General features: G+C 34.5%; 1 protein-coding gene across 6 annotated transcripts; it reads right to left on the bottom strand.

Annotated features, from left to right (window-relative positions):
- Positions 1 to 712: 712 nt before the first annotated feature.
- LOC126815852 (protein regulator of cytokinesis 1) lies at positions 713 to 22,520 on the bottom strand. Of its 6 annotated transcripts, none has more exons than XM_050541844.2 (13): positions 22,387 to 22,520; positions 21,001 to 21,256; positions 19,550 to 19,783; positions 19,045 to 19,215; positions 17,917 to 18,217; positions 17,027 to 17,163; positions 16,340 to 16,435; positions 15,421 to 15,567; positions 14,492 to 14,614; positions 12,193 to 12,306; positions 10,886 to 10,999; positions 7,421 to 7,474; positions 4,404 to 4,473 (listed from the first exon to the last, which is right to left on the bottom strand). In XM_050541844.2, the coding sequence occupies exons 1-12, from the start codon at positions 22,395 to 22,397 to the stop codon at positions 7,442 to 7,444; spliced, it is 1,737 nt and encodes a 578-aa protein (XP_050397801.1). In that variant the 5' UTR covers positions 22,398 to 22,520; the 3' UTR covers positions 4,404 to 4,473; positions 7,421 to 7,441. The 6 variants fall into 6 exon arrangements, with proteins under 6 accessions (XP_050397800.1, XP_050397796.1, XP_050397799.1 ...); XM_050541841.2 differs by having other exon boundaries at positions 10,814 to 10,999; XM_050541843.2 differs by lacking the exon at positions 7,421 to 7,474 and having other exon boundaries at positions 713 to 4,473.
- Between the last annotated feature and the right edge of the window lie 1,794 nt (positions 22,521 to 24,314).

Here is a 24,314-nt window from a genome sequence, read left to right on the forward strand (position 1 = left end):
GATGAAATTTTCGGATGAAATTCGGAATCCCCATTGCAGGATTCCGAATTCCGGCCCACACCCAGCCCAGAAGGTCTATTATACCAGCCCATTTCAGACTCCAGTGATGGCGTGGGGGCCCGTTAAAGCCAACGGCCACATACAACATGATCATCATCGCTCCATGGCCGGTTCAATACCCCCCCCCCCCCCCAATATAATGTTCAGCAGAAAAAGATTTTGAGACGAATTGGACAAAATTATTTTTTTCATTTTTTGTCCGACCGGCCCTTCGGGCGATCGCCCCCGATTCTAAGGGGGTTTTCTCGGGCCATTGCTAAAGAAATAATGTCCATTTGTAGCTTTGTCGGCTGTGCTGTTTATATGTAAAGGACGACAAGCGTGTCTGTGTGGAATTTCGAAATTTTTCTGGAATATGTTATCTGGTTTGAATGACAGTATTAATAAATTCTCGTTAAATTGAAATGATTTAACGTCCTACTACTCCGACTGAGCTAATGAAGACGGGCATAACACCATACAGTTTGGTCTCAGGGTGAGTACAAGGCACATAGAATAATAGATTCTGCATTTTAAAGCACTCACAAGATACAAAAGGGCCAGGGCATAAACAACTAAAGTTGGTATTCAAACCAGGTGTGATGTTTCCAACTACAATACACACTGGACATTTTGGAAATATGTATGCCACAATACAAAATTAAAGATAAAATTTGATCATTTAATAATATTTATTTGCAAGTTACAAGTAGAGAGAAAGACAAGAATTAAGAATAAAGCACTAGCAGTATTTCTAGCTTTAGTTAGAGTGTGTTTTTACTTCAAGTTATTTACATTACATATATACATCTTTCTACATAGGGATGTACCATTCCCCCCATGCAGGTCTTGCTATCCAGCATTCAGTGTGAAAAGCAAGGGAAGACAACTCTGCTTGGGAGAATGATGTTTGTTCAAGTAGCATATATTATACATATATAAATACAACTAAAACAATGCTACTGTTATATACTACAGATTATTTAATTATATTCTATAACATTAATCCTGTGAAATTATTCTATTTCACAAAGTTTAAAAAAGTGAAATTGTACCATATTATACAGTCCTACACACAACCTTGATATTTTGTAAAATCCAACTTTATAAGGACTATCTAGCATTAATTGTTAACTGTCATCAACAGTCATTAATAATGACAGAAATCAACTATTTATCTATGATATTTGATACCATTTCCCCCCACTATTGTATTGACAGCAGATAGATCTTTTTGAAATTCAACTTCAAAACTGTTGGAAATGTGAGTAGGACTGTATAAAGAAATGCTGTGAACTATTATAAAATGGAATGATTCTAAGAATGTGAAATGCTAATGTATAACTTACTTGGCCTGAATTCAATTCATCAAAAATTTACTGACCCCAGGGGGAAACAATAGAAAAACATAAAAATACACAAGACATATATAATGGGTTATATATCACAAGAACAATTCCGCTTTAATGTGAAAAACTTTTAACTTAAGACCAGGGCTGATTTTAGCATAGCAGGCAATTTGATCTATAGCTCACTGAAACTAATTTGTTCTGCCAGCTATAACCTTGCTTCAAGTGTACACTGAGTATTTCATTATATAATATATTCAAAACCTTAAGGGCTCCTGTACAATAAATATAGGACCCAGAACATACTGAAACATGCAAACATTTATATAAATTTTGGGGCCCACTGATCAGTTTGACCTGGTCCCCACAAGTGGGTAAATCTGACCCTGAAACAAGTAGTGATTTCCATCTTAAGATTGTTCCTTAACCATCCGCAGTTAACTAACTACTGACACTTTTCTTTGATATATTCATTTCTAACATTTACATACCGGTATTAATAATAAAATATTGTGAATTTAATTTCCAGTATGAAATAATGCAACATTTAGACAAGTGATATCCTTTTGAAGATATTAAAATATAATGATGTACATAAAAAGCCATATATAGTGTTAAATTTAAAGGCTATGTAATATTAACTAATAATATATAGTTATATAAATATATTTTCTTCTAGATATTATGTATATTGTCAGTATTACATGAACAAAATAATTATAGATATACTAGTGTATTTCAAATTTAAATGCTTTGTAATATCTACTTATACAATAGGGTTACAAACATGAAATAAAATAGGGTTTAATGTCCTACTTTTCTGCTCCAACTGGGCTAATGAAGACAAGCATATGCCATGCAGTGTGCTATAAGGCAAATTTTGCTTTGACAGTGGCTCTATGGTCTACTCTTATTTCGAATTCAACTGTCAAGGGGTCTTTTATGTGTACATGGGATCTGTTTATCTGTTTTTTTGTCACATCCTAGCGACTAGACACTGTTTCTGACCAGGTCCTCCGTCTTACAACACTGACAAGGGAAGACCATGCCAAAAAAGGTTAACAACATGAAAACCTTTTCGAGCTTATATATTTATTTATATCAATATAGATATAAATGTTAAATGAAACAAATGCTGACAAATCCATTTAAAATTTCGTGACATCAAAAAACAATTGAAGAATTTCTGAATTTGATACTTTTAAGGTTTTTTTTGTTTTGTTTTTTTAAAAAAAAAGGCAAATAATGAAAAGTGACAAAAATATGAACACAAATTTATAACTTATTGCACATAAAAACAAAGACAGTTATCTAATTACACGGTACATTAAAACTCATATTTAACAGGTGTAAGATAAAGTTATAACAGAATAAAACAAAAACTACTTTCACTTTCAGTGGTAATAAAATCCAATCCAATTAAAACACAGAACCTACTTTGTTTTGTTTTTTTATATTTCAAATTTAGTTTTATTCCTCTTAAAGGATTTTTGATATAATAGGTCAGCCAATAAAATATTGTCTATTTAGTAAAGCTTTAGTCGAGGTGTGCACTGAATTATGGGAGACAATTATAGATCAGAGAAAAAACCCCAAAAGACCGAATTCAGTTGAAGTTCACCTGTCTGATCCCGGATGTAAATCTCCATCAAAATCAAGTCGGATCTATTTGAAGCTTAGAACATCAAAAGTATATATATAAAAAAAAAAAACGAAACAAAATATAGATGTGTATTTTAAACAGATTGAGAAAAATCCATCTTCATTTGTCAAGCTAGGCTTATACAACACAATCACTGACCCTTGCTTTACACCTTGACAAAGATGCCCTAATTTCCTAAATTAACAATTTTGAACAATTTGAACCACCTGTCTGCTGGCAGTCAGAAGTAAAAGAAACCAGATTAGCCATTTTTGTTGCTGTTCCAAGACGCTTAAACACATTCCATCAGGTTCACTTAACAGAAGTTTCACTTTGCTCTGCATAACACTGTAACATACTTTTTTAAATTGGGGTGTAAATCCGGCATCTTTGTCAAGACATGTGCTGTATTTATATCCCATAACAATTAAAAGCCAAACAAATAACAGCCATTTTTACAAAATCTACCCATGTGTTTGTGATGTCCTAAAAAGTTGAAACAAATGTACAACCTGCTATTTACATTTACCAGTACACAAAATGATCACCCTCTAAGTGAATTTTTAATACAATTATAATTTACAAAAGTTAACAGACTTTGAAATTTCAAATTGTATTTGATTTTAAATATAAAGATAGGTTGCCAGGTAACAAAACACACATCCACAGAAGCTCAGTCACCTGAAAGTCTATAAAGGATGTGTTATTATTTTTTTCATCAGGGGCAACAACCTATGAAGTAATTATCAGAAAGGATCAACATGAGTGACAACAATATATGATCACACTTCTATACTATAAGGGTTTATAAAACGTTCTTGAATGCCCAATTAGAAATACAAGTTTCACTGTATCTATAGTGAGGTTTTCCAATATATAACTGATGTTTAAAACTTTTCCTAATTCAATTGGTGTGGTTTAGTCCTTTAATTATCCTGCGCCCAACGAAGTTATTGGAAAGATATTGAATTGAACACTCTTCATTCTTTTGTCCCGGTTTTCGAAGCATATATCATCAACTGTTTAAAATATAGTTATGAAACTTTGTATACACATCAATATATTTAGTGGTTGTGCATTTTTCTCAGATTTAATAATATTTGCATTTCTATGGTATTAATTAAACATAATTTTTGGTGTTCGAGGGGTGCTGGAGGATGATGATGACGACTGGATCTTCTTATTCTCAATTCAATTTGTAGTTGTTGTAAAAATACATGTTTTCTTTAGGTGAATGCCTTTTTATCCACACATGCAAAACGAATCGCAATAAAATATTATTTACAATATTTACAACCCATGTGAAGTCTTTTAGTTTATAAACATTATCTTGTAAAATAATAAACTTTAGAGTATTATAAATTAGAATAAATTCTTCTTCGGACTTAAAATCATGGCACAGCTACTTCTACAGTTCGGTCTGGCATTAGGAGCTAATCCATGCTGAAAGTAATGAAACAATATATAAATATCACATATTTATTCAGTAATTCCACATTAAAACGTATTTTTCAAAATAAATCGTATCTTTTTAATTACAAAATCTGCTTACTATAGCCCCTGTACATCATTTGCCTTTTTCTGACAATATCTAATTTTTCACAACTTAATCAATACTAAACAGTACTTAGACAATCTCCCGGCTGGAACAGGATCACGATAAGAAATAGTTCTTTTTAAAAGAGTTGACGCAAAATTTGTAGGTGGCTCCGAATTGTTTATATTTCAAAATTTTTAATTCATCTTATCTTTCTAAGTACTGTTATTCACTTTAGTGATTCATCTTCCCAATATTGCAGTTTGCAGTGGATTCAGAATACCTCAAATGGCCATGCACATCTTTAAATTAATGTTGATTACTGACAACATACACTTTCTGGCAGTTTAGATTTATGCAACTATAATTGGCAGTAGGGTGGGCGTTACCAATCTCATTACAATACAGATCTATATTTGGTTTCAATGGCCTCCACTACATGAACATCTGACCGGTTGTACTTGGAGGTCATGAAATGAAATGAAATGGGGTTTAACGTCCTACTGTTTTGCTCCGAACTGGGCTAATGAAGACGGGCATACGCCATACAGTGTGCTATGAGGGAAATTTTGCCCGAACAGCGGCACTACGGCCTACCCTTATATCGAATTCCAACTGTCAAGGGATCTTTTACGTGCACGCCAATGAGTACACGGGACCTCGGTTTTTCATCCCATCCGAACGACTAGACAGCTGTCCTTGTCAGCCCCTCCGTCCTGCATCACTGACACTTGGAGGTCAAGTTGGGAGTGATGTGAGCGACTGTGTTCTAAGTGGCTATTCGTAAATACAATGTTTGCTTCGTTATGTTTTCTATTGGTGTGAATGTCTACTCAGTTTCCCCGAGCCACATGATAAGAATCGACTCAACAGTCCATTTGATTTGCTATGGTAATTCCTCACATCACCAAGAACATGGGTTATTTAACAACACTTCCAGATCCTGGTGTAGAAAACACACAAAGAAATTTTGAAACCATAATATAGTATCTGTGTTTTAATCAGACTGGGATGTCAACATTCTTGAATAGTCGAAAAGAGAATTCTTCATGCACAGTTGATCATATTAACATGACCTCAGGGTTTTTATTGAAACCCAGTAGAGCAGGGGTGGCTAACCTATATGGCATATACATGCATGACTATTTACGTACTTAACGCTTTTATCTCCCCCCTCCCCCTTAATTTATTCTTGCGAAGTTAAATGGCACATCTAAAGTTGTATGTTTGAATTTAAAATTTGCCAACCTTGCAGTCGATTCTCACTCGCACCAACACACTATCTAGCTGTATAGATGATATATGTACCATGATAATATATATATAATATATATATTGAAAGACACAAGACAGTGACAGCATTAAGATACAAACCATTCTCTTTACTTTTAATACATTGTAGTTGATCATATCAAGAAACTTAATAAGCACAATATAGCAGATAAAAAAAAAAAATATTGCAGAAAAGATATACAATGTAGCAGAAAACTAAATAAGCAGACAAACATAAAATAAATGGTAAATGAGAAAAATGAAGAAATATTGCAGACATAAATAATACAGTAGAAAAATTAGCAGACAAAAATAAAATACAGAGTATGAAAGAAAAAATCAAAATATAGTAGGAAACAAACTACAATAAGAAGACAGACAGAAACTGATACAGGTACAAAAAAAAGTCTAGCACACAGATAAAGATTTTAATCTAAGCTTAAAACAAGAAACCAATATTTAGAAAAACATTTTGGATAAGGAATTTTAAACTAATATTACTAATTATTAGTGAGTGCATTTTTCAAAATTAATTTGAAACCAAAACCATTTTATTTTAAACTTCTGATGTAAACAAACTGAATTTTTGCATGCTTTTTAACAAAAAAAAAATATTTGACACTTCTGAGATTTAAAGTTGTGAATCCCTTTTGTGTGTTGGAAAATATCTAATTTCTCACGGCGCAATCTATGCTAAAATATACTTAATTTCAATATTTAACATTTAAAGGTCCGATGCACCATTTTCAGCAATAGGAATCTCTTCTAAACTACAATATTGTTAAAGATGAATCTCTAATACTAATAGGAATATCAGTCCAATGATGATTCAATCCCATTCAGTATTTAAAAAGATATGATGAATTGAAATTTCATCGATCTATGCTGCTCGCTATGAAATAAGCCCCGACCATTTTGATGTCAATGAAAATTTAACGATAGGCCTGTTTTAAATCTTATCGAATCCAAGTTAGGACATTATCTAGCATCAGTATTTTGATTTCGTTCTGTTTGTTTAAGTAAATGATCAATCTGACTACATATTAGCATGGAGATTTGATATTTTAGCGATATATGCCAACGGTGTATCGTTACTTGAATTAAGAAAACAGAATTACAATATCAACAGCAGATAATCTCCCACCTGGAATTCAATCGGATTAAAAAGAGGCCCATCAAAAAAAATTTTACTCAACACATATATAGGTAGCATTGGTTTGTTTATATCGTCAGTAGAGGACGTTGAATGTTCCAAAATATTTAATACATCTTATCTTTGTAAATCCTGATAGAAACTGAACCACTTTTGAACTGATATTCCATTTAGAGATTCAACTTCCACGATATTGTAGTTAAAAACTAATAAATTTGTTGACAATGGTGATCGATTTCATAACATTCTGCCTTTCTATATTTTGTATACCAAATGTTCATAAGTTTTAATAAAATCATAAGAAACATGATTGGACCAAACTACATGAAAATCTCAGGAATGACATTTTATAAAATCTGCATGCCAAGAAAGTTTTAAGCCGTGCAAAATATAACCAAGGCTATCTGTCTTTGTAACTTTATAGTTACCTTTCTAACTGACTTTATAGTTTAAACAGTCAGTTTGGCTCGCTTTGTGGGGATCTGAATGAATCAAAAATATTTATTAGAATGAAATTGAAAATGAAGGGAAGTGGTCTATAATTCTACTATTACATGAGTATTATTAATAATTTAACCAGCCAGGTCTTGACATGAGATGATATCGTAATAAAAATGCTTTTTGAATTTGTTTGTCTAAATATTAAGCTCACTATCGTGCATGCGCCGAGATGCAACCTTTAATTGTCCATGCACCACTGACTGTTAATATATATTTACAAAAATTTTTAGGCATGTACTTCCAGACCGATTTCAAACGAGGTGTGACCTTTAATTGTCCGCGCACTGCTGACTGTTACTATATATTTACAAACCAGCTTGATATACCATATTTTTACGCTATTTGAGAACGAAGGGCGACCATTTTGTCTGTCAGTTTTGGGCCGATTTTCACGAAATTCGAACTCAGCCGCCCTTAGGGTGTAACGGTGATATAATAATACGTTTTTTTAAATCGGATAAAAATTATGACCTCTATAGGGTCCACAAGCTAAAAATGTGATTTTTCGTACAAACAGGGGCCATAATTTAGGAAGTTACGGTCTGATATGCGCAAATATCGAAAGGAACCGAGATCTTTGGGTTATAAACTTACATTTCAAGTTTCAACAAAATCGGATAAAAATTGTGACCTCTATAGGGTCCACAACCTTGATATACCATATTTTTACGCTATTTGAAAACGAACGGCGACCATTTGGTCTGTCAATTTTGGGCCGATTTTCACGAAATTCGAACTCAACCTTCCTTAGGGTGTAACGGTGATATAATAATACGGTTTTTTAAATCGGATAAAAATTATGACCTCTATAGGGTCCACAAGCTAAAAATGCGATTTTTCGTACAATCAGGGGGCATTATTCAGGAAGTTACGGTCTGATATGCGCAAATATCGAAAGGAACCAAGATCTTTGGGTTATAAACTTACATTTCAAGTTTCAAATAAATCCGATAAAGATTGTGACCCTTTTAGGGTCCACAACCTTGATATACCATATTTTTACGCTATTTGAGAACGAACGGCGGCCATTTTGTCTGTCAATTTTGGGCCATTTTCACGAAATTCGAACTCAGTCATCCTTAGGGTGTAACGGTGATATAATAATACGGTTTTTTAAATCGGATAAAAATTATGACCTCTATAGGGTCCACAAGCTAAAAACGCGAGTTTTCGTACAATCAGGGGCCATAATTCAGAAAGTTACGGTCCGATATGCGCGAATATCGAAAGGAACCGAGATCTTTAGGTTATAAACTTACATTTCAAGTTTCGTCAAAATCGGATAAAAATTGTGACCTCTATAGGGTCCACAAGCTAAAAACGTGATTTTTCGTACAATCAGGGGCCATAATCCATGAAGTTTCAATCCGATACATGCCAATATCGAAAGCAGCCGAGATCTTTTGGGGATAAACCTATATTTCAAGTTTCGTCAAAATCGGATAAGAATTGTGACATGTAGAGAGTCCACAAACAATTGTGGACGGACGGACGGACAGGGGCGACGGCATAATACGTCCACATGAAAATGTGGGCGTATAAAAAATGTAGGCATGTACTTCCAGACTGATTTAAAACGAATACTCTTTCTTGAGTCTGGATAATCAAGACTACTTAAGGTGGATGTAGAAAATTGTGTTCACATTTTTTTTTCTTTAGCCAAGCTACTGTTTGGTGTGTGTAGTCATTTACTTGCCATTCATTTGCTCATGTCAAGCCCCGCATTAACCAATTTGATGCTAGTACATCCACAAACTTTCTTGACATGCATGATCAAATTTTTATCAAAAATATTTTTTTGTTTTTATTTAAATCGTTAAAAAACTGATTAATCAATGAATTTGTTCTGTATTAAACATGGATTTGAAAGTGAAAGTAATTAACATGATGATTTACAAAATGAAAGGGGCTGGCTATTGGTTGTGAGATATTAGTATGAAAGGGTTGGGTATTGGTTGTGAGATATTGGCATGAAAGGGGTTGGGTATTGGATGTGAGATATTAGTATGAAAGGGGCTGGGTATTGGTTGTGAGATATTAGTATGAAAGGGGTTGGGTATTGGATGTGACACATGAGATATTAGTAGATGATTGTGAAGCATTAGAACTTTTTTTTTTTTTTAAAAATAAACATTTGAATCAACACATTCACACAAACAAAATGATGGGAAAGGGGGATCTGTGAGGGTACAACAGACTAAACATTCTTTTCTATTCACTTTACATACTAACTAGGACCTCCAAAAAATTGATTTATTATAATATAATTGATACTCTGCAATATGAAATCTGGCATATGAATATTTTAATTCTACTTTCATTTTTGATGGTCGTCTTCATCTAATTCATTTAAATTCAAATAAACAGAGTTTGTGTATCAGAATATGTATGGCTTTGTTACAATACACAGCCCTATTCTATTAATTTTAATTTTCTCTGATCGTCATTTTCATTTTTTGTATAATATCTAATTATTCACTGCTTAATCCATGTTAAAATGTGCGGTACGCAAATTGATAGTAGTGAAGATTACAGATGGAGATTGCTTGATTTGACCACAGACCGATTTATACCTCTGCAGAGGATGCTAATGTTGAGAAATTTTTAATTCATTATATCTGTGTAAATACTGAATTGAATTGAACATTTTTAGACTGATATATATTTTGATATTCCACTTAAGATATATTATGTAAGATTTAGATAAAGAACTAACCATTTTTGCTATAATAGCTCAAAAACTGATAATGTAAAATGAAAATATTCAAAATTTCATTCAAATTACTTCATTCTGAGCTAAGATATTGCTTGTTGTTTTGACGCGATGTGTGCATTGTGGTAACCAGGGCACTGGTATATTTGAGACTTAGCCTCGCTTTCCCATTTTTAAATTAAATTAATCTAGTTAAGATCTCAAGTATCCTATAATTCCTATGCCATCGAGAGTTTATTATGGTCTTGTTTTGTTAATAAATGTCTAATTAATAGTTTATATAACATTTTAGGCCTAAAGAAAGACCTGCAATAGGCAGATTTAGCTCTTGCATAATGTATGTTTAAACAATATTATAGTTTGCAAGGAATTCAAAATCCATGAAAAGACAATCAGAGATATAAATCTGAATTTTTATCTGAATCTGAACTCAAATTTTTTCATTAGATTTGTACTCTTTGACCTAATTTTTTCTACACCAACTGGACTAATGAAGACAGTGTTTTTTGTTATATTTTAAAACAGAATCAAGAGAATGTTTCTCTGTCGTGGTTAATAGAAAATTGAGCTGGTGCATTGAACTGAAAGAAATTTAAAATATACACACAGCAAAATCTTGATATGATCCCGTTGACGCTAGACTCGAATCTCCACTTACAGCACTGTCACCGCTGCTTACCGTGGTCCGACTAAACATGTGACTTTGATCTTGAACCTGACTTTTGACCATCTTATTACGCTCCGATAAAATTTTTCGGTGTATTCGACTTGATCTTCTCTTTTGTTTTGGAGTCTGAAAAAATACATGAAATGGCCGTAAAATATTAGCCCCAATTAGAGGTTAACCGCTTTTAACTACAGCTCCTTAGACCACCTCAAACTGTCTGGGTCACATGAATAGCTCTGGCACCCCAATAGCTAATATATGTTCCTACAACACAGAGCTATTCACATATATAGGACAGTTTGAGGTGGTCAAAAGAACAGCAGTTTGGGGAGGTTTCGGGTTGTTCATGGATATAGTCAGTATTTATATGTATCAAGTGCTAAAGACAAAATAACTGAAAAGCTAGCATTCAAGGTTTACATATAAAAAACACTAAGATGTCAAAATTCAAGAACTTAGATATTGAGTCATGAAAGAAACGAGAACAGTAGTAAGCATTTATCATTAATGCAAACATTCAAAGATGAAAGGGGCTACAACAAAGATAGTTGTCCATGCAACGCAACATATGCCCGCAGCAGAAGTCGTCTGATCAGTCCACGTCGCATATTTATTCATTTGCATTACAGGACACTAAAAACTGATCAAGGTAACCTTCTACCTTGCAAAATATAAACATAACATGTACCAATAATCAGGTGTTCGAGTAATCAAAAATAATTTAAAATTAATAGGCTTTTTGGTTCATGAACAGAAAGAGAAAGAGAGACAGAGAGAGAAATGGGGTTAACGTCCACTCGACACAAACTAGTCATTTTGGGACTAACATATGGTTCTATTTTATTTCAATAATTCGCTTGCGCATAGGGGTCTTTAGCAGTGGGAGGAAACCTGAGGACCCAGAGAAAACCCACGACGTTGGACAGGCGACCCTACAGGGGATTCAAAACCACGCCAGTTGACTCAAAGACAGGCCTTATGATACAGCGCGCACATGCTAGCCATTCGGCCATCCAATCCCCCTCATGAACAGAAAGACTGTATAAGTTTCATGTCAATCATATGATAACTGAATAATACCAATTGATCTCTCAATAACATCACATACTATAAACCATTTTGTTAGCATTTGAGAAACATGGAGGTTTGTAAGATTCAATAAGCTTGTAAATTGCCATAATGTAGAATGTTTTAACTCTATGTAAAGACTGGACGTGGTTGGCTATTATAAATTAATAACAATATTGAAACTTTAACAAAGACTGGACATGGTTGGCTATTATAAATTGATATCGAAATGCTACTTTAAGAATTCTCACCTCTGTTTTTGATCGTATTTTTGTTACTGATAATGGTGCTCTTGCTAGTGGGGAAGCAAAAACACTTCGATGATGTAAGCGACTCATTGAACCTGGTGTTTTTGTTTCGTTCATCTGTAATGTTACATGCAGTGAAGTTAGAATTTAAAACCACGAAACATATTAATATCAACAAGCCAACAGTGAGTCCAATGTCCCCAACCCCACTCCCAAAATAAATAGATGACACACATTAATTACTTGCAGATTTTATCACTCTACTCAATTAGAATCAAGAGTGATTGTGTTCCAAAGCACTGACAAATCAAATTACTTATCTGTGCTTCACCTGAGAGAAGAATGTTCATCATTTAACTTAGTCAAGGTATTGATGTGATAAAACTATAAACCAAGTTTCATCATTCGCACTCAAATAGAATCAAAGTCTGGCTGGACCAATCAAATAGTTTGTCTAAGCAGTGAATGTCCACACGATCGTCAAGATATTCATCTGACGAATAAATCTCCATAAATCAAATTGTTTATCTCTGATTAGTCCAGACAGAAAATGCTCATTATCAAGACATTCACCTAATGAACAAATACACAGAATTTGAACAGTCTACCTCAATTAGAAGCAGGGTTATCCTGTTCATAAATTGTGATGGACAGGCAGACTAACAGACAAACCCATTTTATAGTCCCCTTTGTTTTTTTGAAAGGCGGGGTGTGACAATAATAACATGTGTTTCCATAACAACTTGGTTCCTCACAAATCAGGAATTACATAATGTAAAAAGAAAAATAAAGTATTTTGGAACAAATTACAGTAGAAATATTATAGATTTTATGCTTAAGTCAAAAGACATGAAATAAAGACATCATTCAAATAGAATATTGTAGATTAAAGATGCATTATGTAAGATTTAGATAGAGAGCTGGCCATTCATGCTATAATAATTTGAAAAAGACAATGAAAAATGAATATATTGAAAATATCATTCAAATTACTTTATTCTGGGCGAAGTTATGACTAGAAATAGCATAGATCATTCATTATCGTAACAACAGTACTTGACTACCGAGACTTAGTCTTGGTTGTCCATTTTACTGTTAATTTTTCATACCTTGTCGATGTTTAAATCTATTTAAATTATCGCTATCCGATGTTCTAAAGAGTTGAATTAAGCTTGTTATGTTATATAACAGTTGAAGCCAAAAGAAAGACTTATGATAGTCAGATTAATCTCTCACATAATGCGAGAGAGAGAAATGGGGTTTAACGTTCACTCGACACAAACTAGGTCGTTTCGGGACTAACACTTGGTTCAATTTTATTTCAATCATTCGCTTGCGCATAGGGGTCTTTAGCAGTGGAAGGAAACCGGAGCAGAAACCCACGCAAGTTGACTCAATGACAGACCGTATGATACAGCGCGCGCGTGCTAACCATTCGGCCATCTACCCCCCCCCCTTCACATAATGGATCTTTAATGCACTATATATTTCATATATAAATTGTGAGAATATAAACAAAATTCTGTAAAACAAAAGTAGTGAATAAAAAGATGTGTAGATTGTAAAATCTTTAAGTGCTGAAACTAAGAACATAATTACTGAGTGTGTTAACATGTGATTGATCGGTCCAAGTTTACCTTACAAACAGATAATTTCATTCTCACACTGGCAATAAATGTTTTTTCCACCTAAAATTTCAATAATCTATTCTTTTATATTATACCATTCTCCAATTAACAATGAAATGAGATTTAATGTTGTCTTTTTGGTACCAATGAAGATAGGCATACCTGGTACACTATGCAGTGTGCTATGAAGGCAATTTTCTCCCGGCAGCGGCACTATGGCATGCTCTTATTTCAAACTAATTCTAGCTGTCCAAGGATGTTTGACAAGATGTCAATGGAGTATACAAGGATATATGGTTTTTCTTGCAAAGCCCTCCATCCTGTACTATGTGAGAAATTTTGCCTGGACATCGGAGTTTCAAATTCCAATGTTTACACAGGCCCTTGTTTTTTTGTCCAATCCGAATGATTAGACACCATCAATGTTCATTGCCAGGTCCTCCATCCGGCACCACTGATAAGGGGAAACCAGTTTGAACAAAATCCAGAGGATGTTTCTTGGGACCTTCTGGCTAGTGAGCAACTGTGGCTGCCTCTCATCTGACATAATGATGGTAAATCCTTTACTTATAAAAGATAAAAGTATTAAAATAAAGTTATAAACTCTTATAGATTGATCATCCACTACTAAAAATTTATTGACCTTATCACACGATGGCTAACACAACACTGACCTTTCTTTGTTTATTTTGTGGTGTTTTTGTTGGCGTCTGTTGTTGAAATCGTCGTTTAACTGGAGTCGTTGGTTTACTACCATAATGCATTTCTTCAACCGTCTGCTTAGCACGTAATATATGCTGAAGTAAGAAATGGAAGTAAATGGAATAGGGTTTAATGGGCTACTTGTCAGTACCAACTGGACGAATGAAAACAGGAATATGCCACGCATTGCGCTATGGAGGAAGTTTGTTTGAACTATCAAGTTTTCTTTTACGTGCATACCAACAAGTAGGCTTCAGTTTTCCATAACATTCAAATAATCAGATGAGGTACTTTCTTCGCCATTCAAGAACAAACTAACAATTTTATGGTTAGTAAACCAACATACAATGTATTTTATGGTTAGTGAACCAGCAACCAATGTATTTTATGGTAAATTAACCATCCTGCAATATGTTTGATGAACATTAACACTGTCGTGTATAAATTGCTAGTCAATCGGATAATAAATTTAGCCTTTAGAGTGTCCAAAATGCCATTGTGAACAAGTGACGGACAAGACACAGGTGAAAACATTTCAGTGGGTCTTATTCCAAGGTTACAATAATAAGGCCAAACTAATTTGATTTTTTTTTTGTTCTTCAGTGCCTTGATGAATAAAATGAATCAATATGCTTTGTTTAAATTAACTTAAAACTTTGGAACCGTGCAACCAGAGACTTCTGGTTTTTAAATCAGTCTTTTTTCCGAAGAAACAGGAATTAAATTTTAACAGGCGATCCCGAAGAACAAAAAATTGAACTGTGTGAGCTAAACGTAACTTTTGAACCGTGCATGCAAGGACTTTTGTTTTTTTAGTCTTTTTCCTAAAGAAATAAAATTTTAACAGGGGTTCACAAAGAACAGAAAATAAAATTGGTGATTTAAACATGTATTTTCTTACTCGCTGTTCTTTTTCTTTAACTTTAGATTCTTCATACATCTGCCATTGTTCAGCTATGTAAGTGTCATAATTGACACCACCCACTAAGAATGTCCTAGCATTCTCTTTCTCCCACTCAGCTATGGCCGCTTTCACAGTTTCTTCTACCTAAAAACAAAATTCAATATAGTAAATATCCTATCCTCCAAATATGGCTTTTAACAAAAAATGAAATGGGGTTGAAGTCCTACTTTTCGGTACCAACTGGGTTAATGAAGACGGGTATAACCATGCAGTGAGCTGTAAAAGGAATTTTTGCCCGAACAGCAGCCCTACGACTATTATTTTGATTTGCAACTGCCAGGAGATCCGCTGCCAATGATATCCACAATATCTGGTAGTGGTTAGTTAGCCAGTGACATACTCATTTAGTAGTCATCAGTGGATCCCATGTTATGCACCGATTGGGCTAATGAAGACGGACATACACAATACAGTGTGCTATGAGGGAAGTCTTGCCCAGACCGCAGCACTGTGGTCTACTCTTATTTTTTACATGCAGGCCAATGTGTACATGGGGACATGGTTTGTCGTCCCATCTGAACGGCTATACGCGGTTTATTGCCCGACCTTCCGGCCTGCACCATGGACATATTGTTTTTGATATCATTGAGTCAAGTGGTTTGTTTTTAATCCCAGACTTGTATAAGATGACAATCAGCAGAATCACATGGGTTTTCTTGGGGTCCTTAGATTTCCTTCCAATGCTAAAGACCCCATATGAACAAGCGAATTATTGAAATTAAAGTAAATGTTGGTTGTGATATGACCTAGTTGGTGTTGAGCAGACATTAAATCCCATTTTTCTCTAGAGCTGTGACATTTTTCTATTAAATATTTTCATACCTTCGTATGTTGAGAACTGGCAATAGTTACTTACTTTTGGTAAGTCTTTAGCAATCTTTTTTCTTGCCTTTTCTTCTTGTAATAATTTACCACCTCGGTTATTGAAGCGATTAGGATCTCGTGCCTTTTTCTGAAACAATTCAACAACATGTTAGGAGCAACAAGATAAATCAACTTGTTCTGGTAACATTTCTATAGAACACAATTACTGTTTAGTACTGAGTGACATTTGGACTAGGCCTCTCTATAGCCAATTTGATTAAAATGCAGATCTATATTTGGTTTCGTTTTTTTATAGTTTCGATGGCCTACACTACATGAAGATCTGACCAGTTGTTTGGGGAGGTTGTGTCAGAGGTCAAGCGGCTTTTGACCTATGACATCAGACATTTGATTAACCAATCAGCATTGATGTTTCTAGTGGATTACACACAGTTCTGTGCACCTCACGACAAAAGCTTGCTGTAACAGACTGTTTTATTGGCTAATCTCTCACATCAGCAAGAACATGTCAATGATAACAACTCTTCCAGATCCTAGTGTAGTAAAGACAAGTAAAATGAAATTTTGAACTATAAAAAACGAAACAAAATGGGATCTGTGTTTTAATCAGATTGCTCTATAACGAGATAATATAAATATGTAAAAAAACAATACTACATACCATGGAAACAATTTAATACATGTAATATATTGAATATTATAGGTCATAAATAATTACCTCAGCTTCCAGCATATCTTTAAATAATGATTCCCTCTGTGCCATTTTATCAAGTAATTCTCGGTTCTGTTGATAATAATCTTTCACTTTCTCTAATTCACGTTCATGTATTCCTAATAATTCTTCCGTAAATTCTTCTGTAATAAATATCAATCGACATGTGAATCAATCAGGAAAAATGGGATAAGTCTAATCAACACAATACTTAGGTCATTACCAGACTAACATTTTTCATTTTCATGGGTATATGAGGAAGGATTTTGTTTGGACAGCTGTGTTTCCAACTACTCTTAATGGAATTATAACAGCCCAATTTACTTGTCCAACTTCGGACAAGTGTCAGCCAGGGCTTAAAAAAATTCCAAAGATCTTCTTCATCCTATACCAGGATCTGATTCAGTATAAAGTGAGTTTTTAAAAAAAAAAGAAAAAAGGGTGGCTAAGTTGGTGAGACGCTGGCTCGCTAGTCTGGAGGTTGGGCGTTTCGATCCCTGCACTGGCCAAGAAAGATCATCCAGATTTTCTGGCGTGGTTCTTCCTTGTCAGTGATACAGGACGGAAGGGCCTGACAAGAACAGCTGTCTAGTCGTTTGGATGGGACGAGAAACCGAGGTACCATGTACACATTGGCGTGCACGTAAAAGATCCCTTGACAGTTGGAATTCGATATAGGAGTAGGCCATAGTGCCGCTGTCCAAGCAAAATTTCCCATATAGCACACTGTATGGCATATGCCCGTCTTCATTAGCCCAGTTCGGAGCAGAACAGTAGGAGGTTAAACTCCATTTCATTTCATTTAAAAAAGAACCCAGGGAACTGGAGTAGTCAATATTTACATACATCAGGTAAAAAAGGTTTAAAGGGCAGCCAATCCAAGATTCATATTTTACCTTCAGTGAAAACCATTTCAAAATGTTCTCTCTGATCAGCACTATAGAAACATTTATCCCACCATTCTGTTAACTCTTTTCTGATTCCTTCCACGAATCTCTGAATATTCTGTAGTTTCAATTGTTCACAGCGTAAAATTTCTTCTCGTAAAGCTTGGAGTACTTTCGATTTATATCCCTCTTTACCAGTACAGAATTGTTGTCGTTCACTCTCAGAAATGTCCAAACGATCCCATAAACTTTTTACACTCAGCCACAAATCATCACAGGTCTGTTTAATTTCTGCTTTTTGTGTCGTTAACTGAAAAATAAAATGAAAGCATCAAAACATTTGGCAGGTAAAAATGAATTGGATGCAGGTTAAAATGTTGAGAGAAATATAACATCTTACTTTTAGGCACCAACTCAGCTGATGTAGACCGGCATACACCATGCACTATGAAGTAAACTGTTCGGAAAGCTGTCATTTTTTTTTTACGTGCCGGCCAATGTGTACATGTACCTTGGTTTTTCATCCCATCCATAAACCAAGATGCTATTCCTTGCCAGACCCTTCATCTAGAACCTGTGACAAGTAGACACCAGGAACATCCTAAGGAACATGGGGACCTCCTGCTAAGTGAACCAGTGACTTACCCATTAAGTCACTGTTAAGTTTCAGGAAGATCTCTACAGATGTCAACATAACCTGATTACTGTCAACCCACCCTTGTAACTGTAGCCATTATTATATATAACACAAGGTCATCCATAGACAATTGTCAAAGTCAAACTATCTTTGATAAGGTTACAAAGCTGAAACACTTGTAAATATGGGAAATGCTATCATAAAAGCAAAGGCAAATATTTATTTGTTTCCAGTAATTATTAATGACTGATTAATGACACTCAACAGTTATTTGACTGGATTTTACCAATTGGTGTGGGTGTAGGACCGTAGTAGTAGTTCTAAGAAACTAGCTTACTGTCAAGCCTGGACAGAAGGCAGTGCACCTGTCATAGACTTTGTCAAGACACAAATTATCACATGTTTTTATTATAATACATATACATTGTGTGGTAGTTCGTACTTGACAATCCCTGTGACAGGTGCCTTCGTGCCATATTCACAGTGTTGGCTAAATTTACCTGTTGTTGTAGGGCTTTAAGTTTATCTAAGTTATCACTGGACAGAATAAAAGATTCTTCAGCTTCAGAAACAACTTCTTTTTGAAAAGAAGAATCAGGATCTTGCTCTAATTCATTTAATATTTTTACTATACTCTTCTTGGTACTGATAAAATCTGCATGGCGCTTTTCCTGAAATAAATAACATTAATAATAAGTTAAGGGTTGAACAAGAAGATGGCTCAGAATCGATGAGTAGGCTGCATGCTTAATAACCATGAGGTTCTGGATCGATCCCAGTGTTGGTTGAGAATGCTGTACCTCTAGATTTTCCATCCTGGATTACTCTTGTCAGTGTTGCATAACAAAGAGCATGGCAATGAAAGATGTCTAGTTGTCCAGAGATTGAAATAATAGGCAAAATTTACTGATTATTATTACTGTTAGGCCACTTGGTGCAGAAAAGTAGGACGCTGGACTCCAATTAATTTCATTTCAGCCAACTAATATTTGATAGAACACTTACTTTTTGTGCTTGGAGTGTGGTAACATGTTTCTCTAACTCTTTGATCTGTTCTTTAGATGGTACTGTACCACTTGGTATATAATATGGTGTCATACACAATATTTCACATAAACGCTGATCTTGTTCTTTTAATGTATTCATCTCGGCCATTCTGTTATTCTTCTCTCTTGTTAAAGCTTCCATCTTCATTCTAAGATCTTTCTCTTTCTGTATCATGGTCAGAGAGGTTGGTGTCTAAACAATATGAAAAGAGACAAATTATACATCTGATTTTTAAGATTTAAATTTTATTGTATATAACCAACAATCAAAATAATAAATCAAACAATCAGAAGACGTCTTCCCTTCTGCTTGAGCCAGCTATATTTTATTAAACATACATTATGCAAGAAGAGCTAAATCTGTCTATTGCAGGTCTTTCTTTAGGCCTGAAATGTTATCTAAATTATTAATTAGACATTAATTAACCTATCCAGAACATAATCAACTCTAGATGGCATCGCTAGTCTGCGATCTTTAGTGGATTATGAGCCGATTTACTGCATAACTTTCCTTCACGATTTAACGATTAAATGGATAATCGAGACTATGCTGTTTATCGTACTGACTTTAGTAATGATGACTGAGCCTAGGCGGAAATTTCAATAGCTTAGTTCTCGGTTCATAGTGGATCAATTTGAATGACATTCTCAGCAAATTGCCTTTACATTATCTAGTTTTTAACTATTATAGTGAGAACTGCAAACTCGTTATCGAATCTGCCATAATGTATAGATCTCTATAATTTGATCATCAGAAGTAAATAAAGATAATTCCTAGTGCTTGCGATTCGTCAATACTCACTACATTTAACACTGTCCATTATTATTTAGTTAATTATTATACATGTACAACCCCCAAATATTAGTAAATTGTTCATTTTATAGTGTTATTATATACAAATCCCACTCAAAGCAATATGAATATATCTCAAGGTGGTGTTTGGGAAACTGTTATTTCTGATTGGTTTAGGGAGTTAGGCAATTTGTTTTCGTTACTAACAGTAACTGTCTGGATAGATAACAGTGCCTTCATTAATCAAACAGGGATTCATATGACCTCAGTTGGTGTCACTTCCAGTCCAACACAGTTGGTATTTACAGCACTTCCAAGTTTGATTTGTAAATTTTAATATAGCTGTAAAATGACCACACCTGTGTAAGGATTAAATACAGTCTTGTTGACAAATACAATAGAAAGTGTTTTAACTTGAAAGTGCTGTAAATACCAACTGTGTTGGACTGGAAGTGACACCAACTGAGGTCATGACATATGAATCCATGTAGTGAATATTGTGAGATGACCTAGGAAGAAATCTCTTCAAGTAGTCAAGATAACAAACAAGTAGTAAGTAATAAAGTATTATATTATTCCCTTCAAAGGTCTGTGAGAATATCTGACAAGATAATTACCGTATAAACTGGTAGTTTCAGTTCTTGACAGATAGATTTAACCTGATCTAAATACTGACTGATACTATCTTGAAGTCTCTGTCGTAAACTGTCTTCCTCTTGTACCATTTCTTCTAACAAATTGGTTAAATGTAGAGAAACTGTCTCTGCCCTTGCCTTGACGGCATCGTCCGCTATACCAATTACATCCCATATTGTATAAAGTTTATTCAGGGCAGAATCCAAACTGGAAACAACTTCTCCCTTGATTCTGTTTCTGAAATCAAAAACAATACAGGTATGTTAGCCAGCAACGAATACACACACACCAGGGGCTTTCGTCATTAAGATTTTAGATTCAAACATCAGTCAGAAGCAAAAAATATTGTACTTGTGTAGTTATCAAAGGTATTTCTCCATGTACCGGTACCAAGTCCCACTTGGTGTTCCAAGGGGTCCACAGCACAATAATATCAATGTTACCTATTTGAAGTCTAAAGTATTATCTGAGCCGTAGCCATGGCAAAACTGCAATATATAGGTTAAATCCCACTGGTAGTACGGGACTCTGTGTGGAAAGGTGGAAGTAGTATTCTACAGGGCAAAAGAAAAAAAAATATGCATAAAATTGATGGGCAGGTCCTTAGATTTGCCAAACAATCCAAAAACAAAAATCCACATGTATGACAACGACATGTGGGATATCTCTATCCTTACTGTTTTCTTCTCTTGTACCTTTTCTTCTCTAGTACATGTACTTAAGTGGCTCAGCAGTGAGTAAGGCGCTGGCTCACTAACCAGGGGATCGAGCACTCGGGATAAATCCCGGTTTTGTCTGAGAAAGTTCCCCAGGAATTTCCACTACAGACTCTCCCCTGGACTTTGGGCGTCAACTTGATTATGTAATCATGTGAACAATTGTCGATTTGAAACAGATGTTACTGGAGTCATGACTGACAATCATAAACTTGCTCGACTCAACAAAAATGAAAAACCTTAATAGTACTAGTAGTAGGCTGGCATAAATGACTTTCTACCAAACAGCCTGGACACATCACTGACCTCCTTTTATAATAGTCACATAGGCCTAATTATTATTTGAAAAAAATTTTTTAGGGGATTGGGGGGGGGGGGGGTTATAGCCTAATATAAAGCCATTTCTAACAACACTTGAATTTCATTGTCAACAGTCTGGAAAATTGTGGAGGGCAATCAAAAGCCAGGGATGGTTTTTATACCAACAAATCTGCGAGCGTGTCAAGAATTTAAATAATTAGGCCTATAAAAAATATATTTTGTTGGGACAATTTGTTGGCATACTTCACGCTCATGCATGGGCCATATAAGTTAAGTATAAGTATGATTTGAATTCAGAATAAGCTATAAAAGTATCAGATTTATACGCACCTTTCAGTCATATTATCATGTAATAATAAGTGCAATTAAAAACAATAATAGTTGATTTTATTCCTCTATATTCATACTTCACACGTTCTATTTTTCTTGCCGCCGCTGTTTTAAACAATTCAATGTATACTTTAATTTCATTGGCTGATTTCAAAAATTCCCGTCATTCCCGCAGTGAATCATCCAAAGGGGAGTAACTCTAATTTAAATGGACATTTTGTGCCAAAAAAACATTATCGCACAAATTTTAAAATTTTGTCTTACAGTTTCCTAATATTAGTAACCTGAGAAAGGGATGTCTCGGAGAAATAAACAAAAATGATATTTTCCAGGTTACATTCTGCCAAATGCTGACGATTAATAATCTTTTATTGAAACGATACTTTGATACTTATATTCAGCGTAATGTCCTTTTAAACAAGAGTTATTCCCCCTGCGCCGTCCATATTCTGCTTGACATATTCTGTTGCATCCGCAGTCTCTGAAATCAAGAAAATTATATATTAGAACAGTTTTCATTAAAACAAGCACTGGCCTACAAATTAGGAAGTGTTTGAAGATCTTTGTCACTCGCATGGGTCTACCATATAGAGAAGAATTGACACGTAATCTGAAAATTCAAATATTTATTTATTTATTATTATAAAAACACATGAATAAGTCCACATTAAAATGGTTCTTAAAGCTGAGCTAACATTAAAAGCTACATTTTATACATGAAAAAATATTCTTTAAATAACAGAATTCCCCTGATATCATAAAATAACTAGGCTAATAGTAACTGTGAAGATGTAGCCAAAAAGCAACTGGAATTAGGGTCTAAATAAAAAAATAATTAGCGCTTCACTGCTTAACCCAATTTTTCTTGTTTTAAATAAAATATTGTATTAACGTTTTCGGGGGAAATTTTACTCTAAAAAAGAGTTTTCTCCCCTGCGCCGTCCAGTCGACCTGCACTATTATTACCTTTTTTCCAGAGCCATATTAAAGAGGCACTGTGTAAGAGTTAGACACAGGGCTGAACGTTATTGCTTTAATTGTTCAAAAATAGATAATGAAAAATTAATATATTGACAATTTCATACAAATTACTTTATTCTGAGCGAAGTTCTTACTTTTTGAAGAATATAACGTAAATCGTTCACTTAGCAACGGTACTTTACAACTCGGATAATCGCTAATATTTGGGACCTAGAAATTGACCCAAATGGGTCGCAACGCAAATAATAATGTAATCTGATTGTATATAAACTGATTTACATTCAATTGTTTCCGTTTTGACTCTAATTTCAAATCAGTTATGTCCAGCGAAATAAGGCATGTGTCTCAACCCTATAGCAATTTCTAGCGTCTGGTTATTCCAGTCTATTGACCAGTCTCTCCAGTTGAATATGTCTAGCCTCGTTGTTTCTGGTCACTTGTTGCAAATGAGGCTAAAACGCACTATGGTACACGATTCGTGTACCAATGGTAAAATGTTTATTTTGTCTTAAATATTGGATATCAGAAGCCTGTCTTTTCCTGGTAAGATCACAACATCAATGTTGATTTGAATTGATAAATAATTCGTATTTTCAACGTGTAAGACTTTAGATGATATTGAGTTAGAGACTTAGCTACTTTAAGTAATATATTGATATTTTACGAGTGCGATAGCACGAGGGCTATGTCTATATATTACGCAGTGTCTTGAACGAGACCATTAAACAACTTAAAATACAGACACTATCCAGCACGTGCATGTCAATGAAATACGTCACGCGGGTCCAATATTGCAACTAGTATAAGTAATGTACGCTTGGCACATTGCTCGTACCATTATTTGAAATAATGGTACGCCTACATCAAAGGCCATGCGCTAGTCTAGAGAGTAGATTATACGCATGTTATGTTAATAAATATAACATTTGACGCCAAAAAAGACCTGC

The sequence above is a fragment of the Patella vulgata genome, chromosome 3, assembly GCF_932274485.2.
Source record: "Patella vulgata chromosome 3, xgPatVulg1.2, whole genome shotgun sequence".
Taxonomy (NCBI): domain Eukaryota; kingdom Metazoa; phylum Mollusca; class Gastropoda; family Patellidae; genus Patella; species Patella vulgata.

Bases quoted from the DNA above. Each gene is read 5' to 3' on its own strand.
- LOC126815852 (XM_050541839.2), bottom strand. The intron at 18,218-19,044 runs GTAAATTTAGCC...TTTATTTTTCAG, and splicing joins TTAAAGCCCTACAACAACAG to TTAACGACACAAAAAGCAGA. The intron at 12,307-14,491 runs GTCAGTGTTGTG...GTAACATTACAG, and splicing joins CACAAAATAAACAAAGAAAG to ATGAACGAAACAAAAACACC.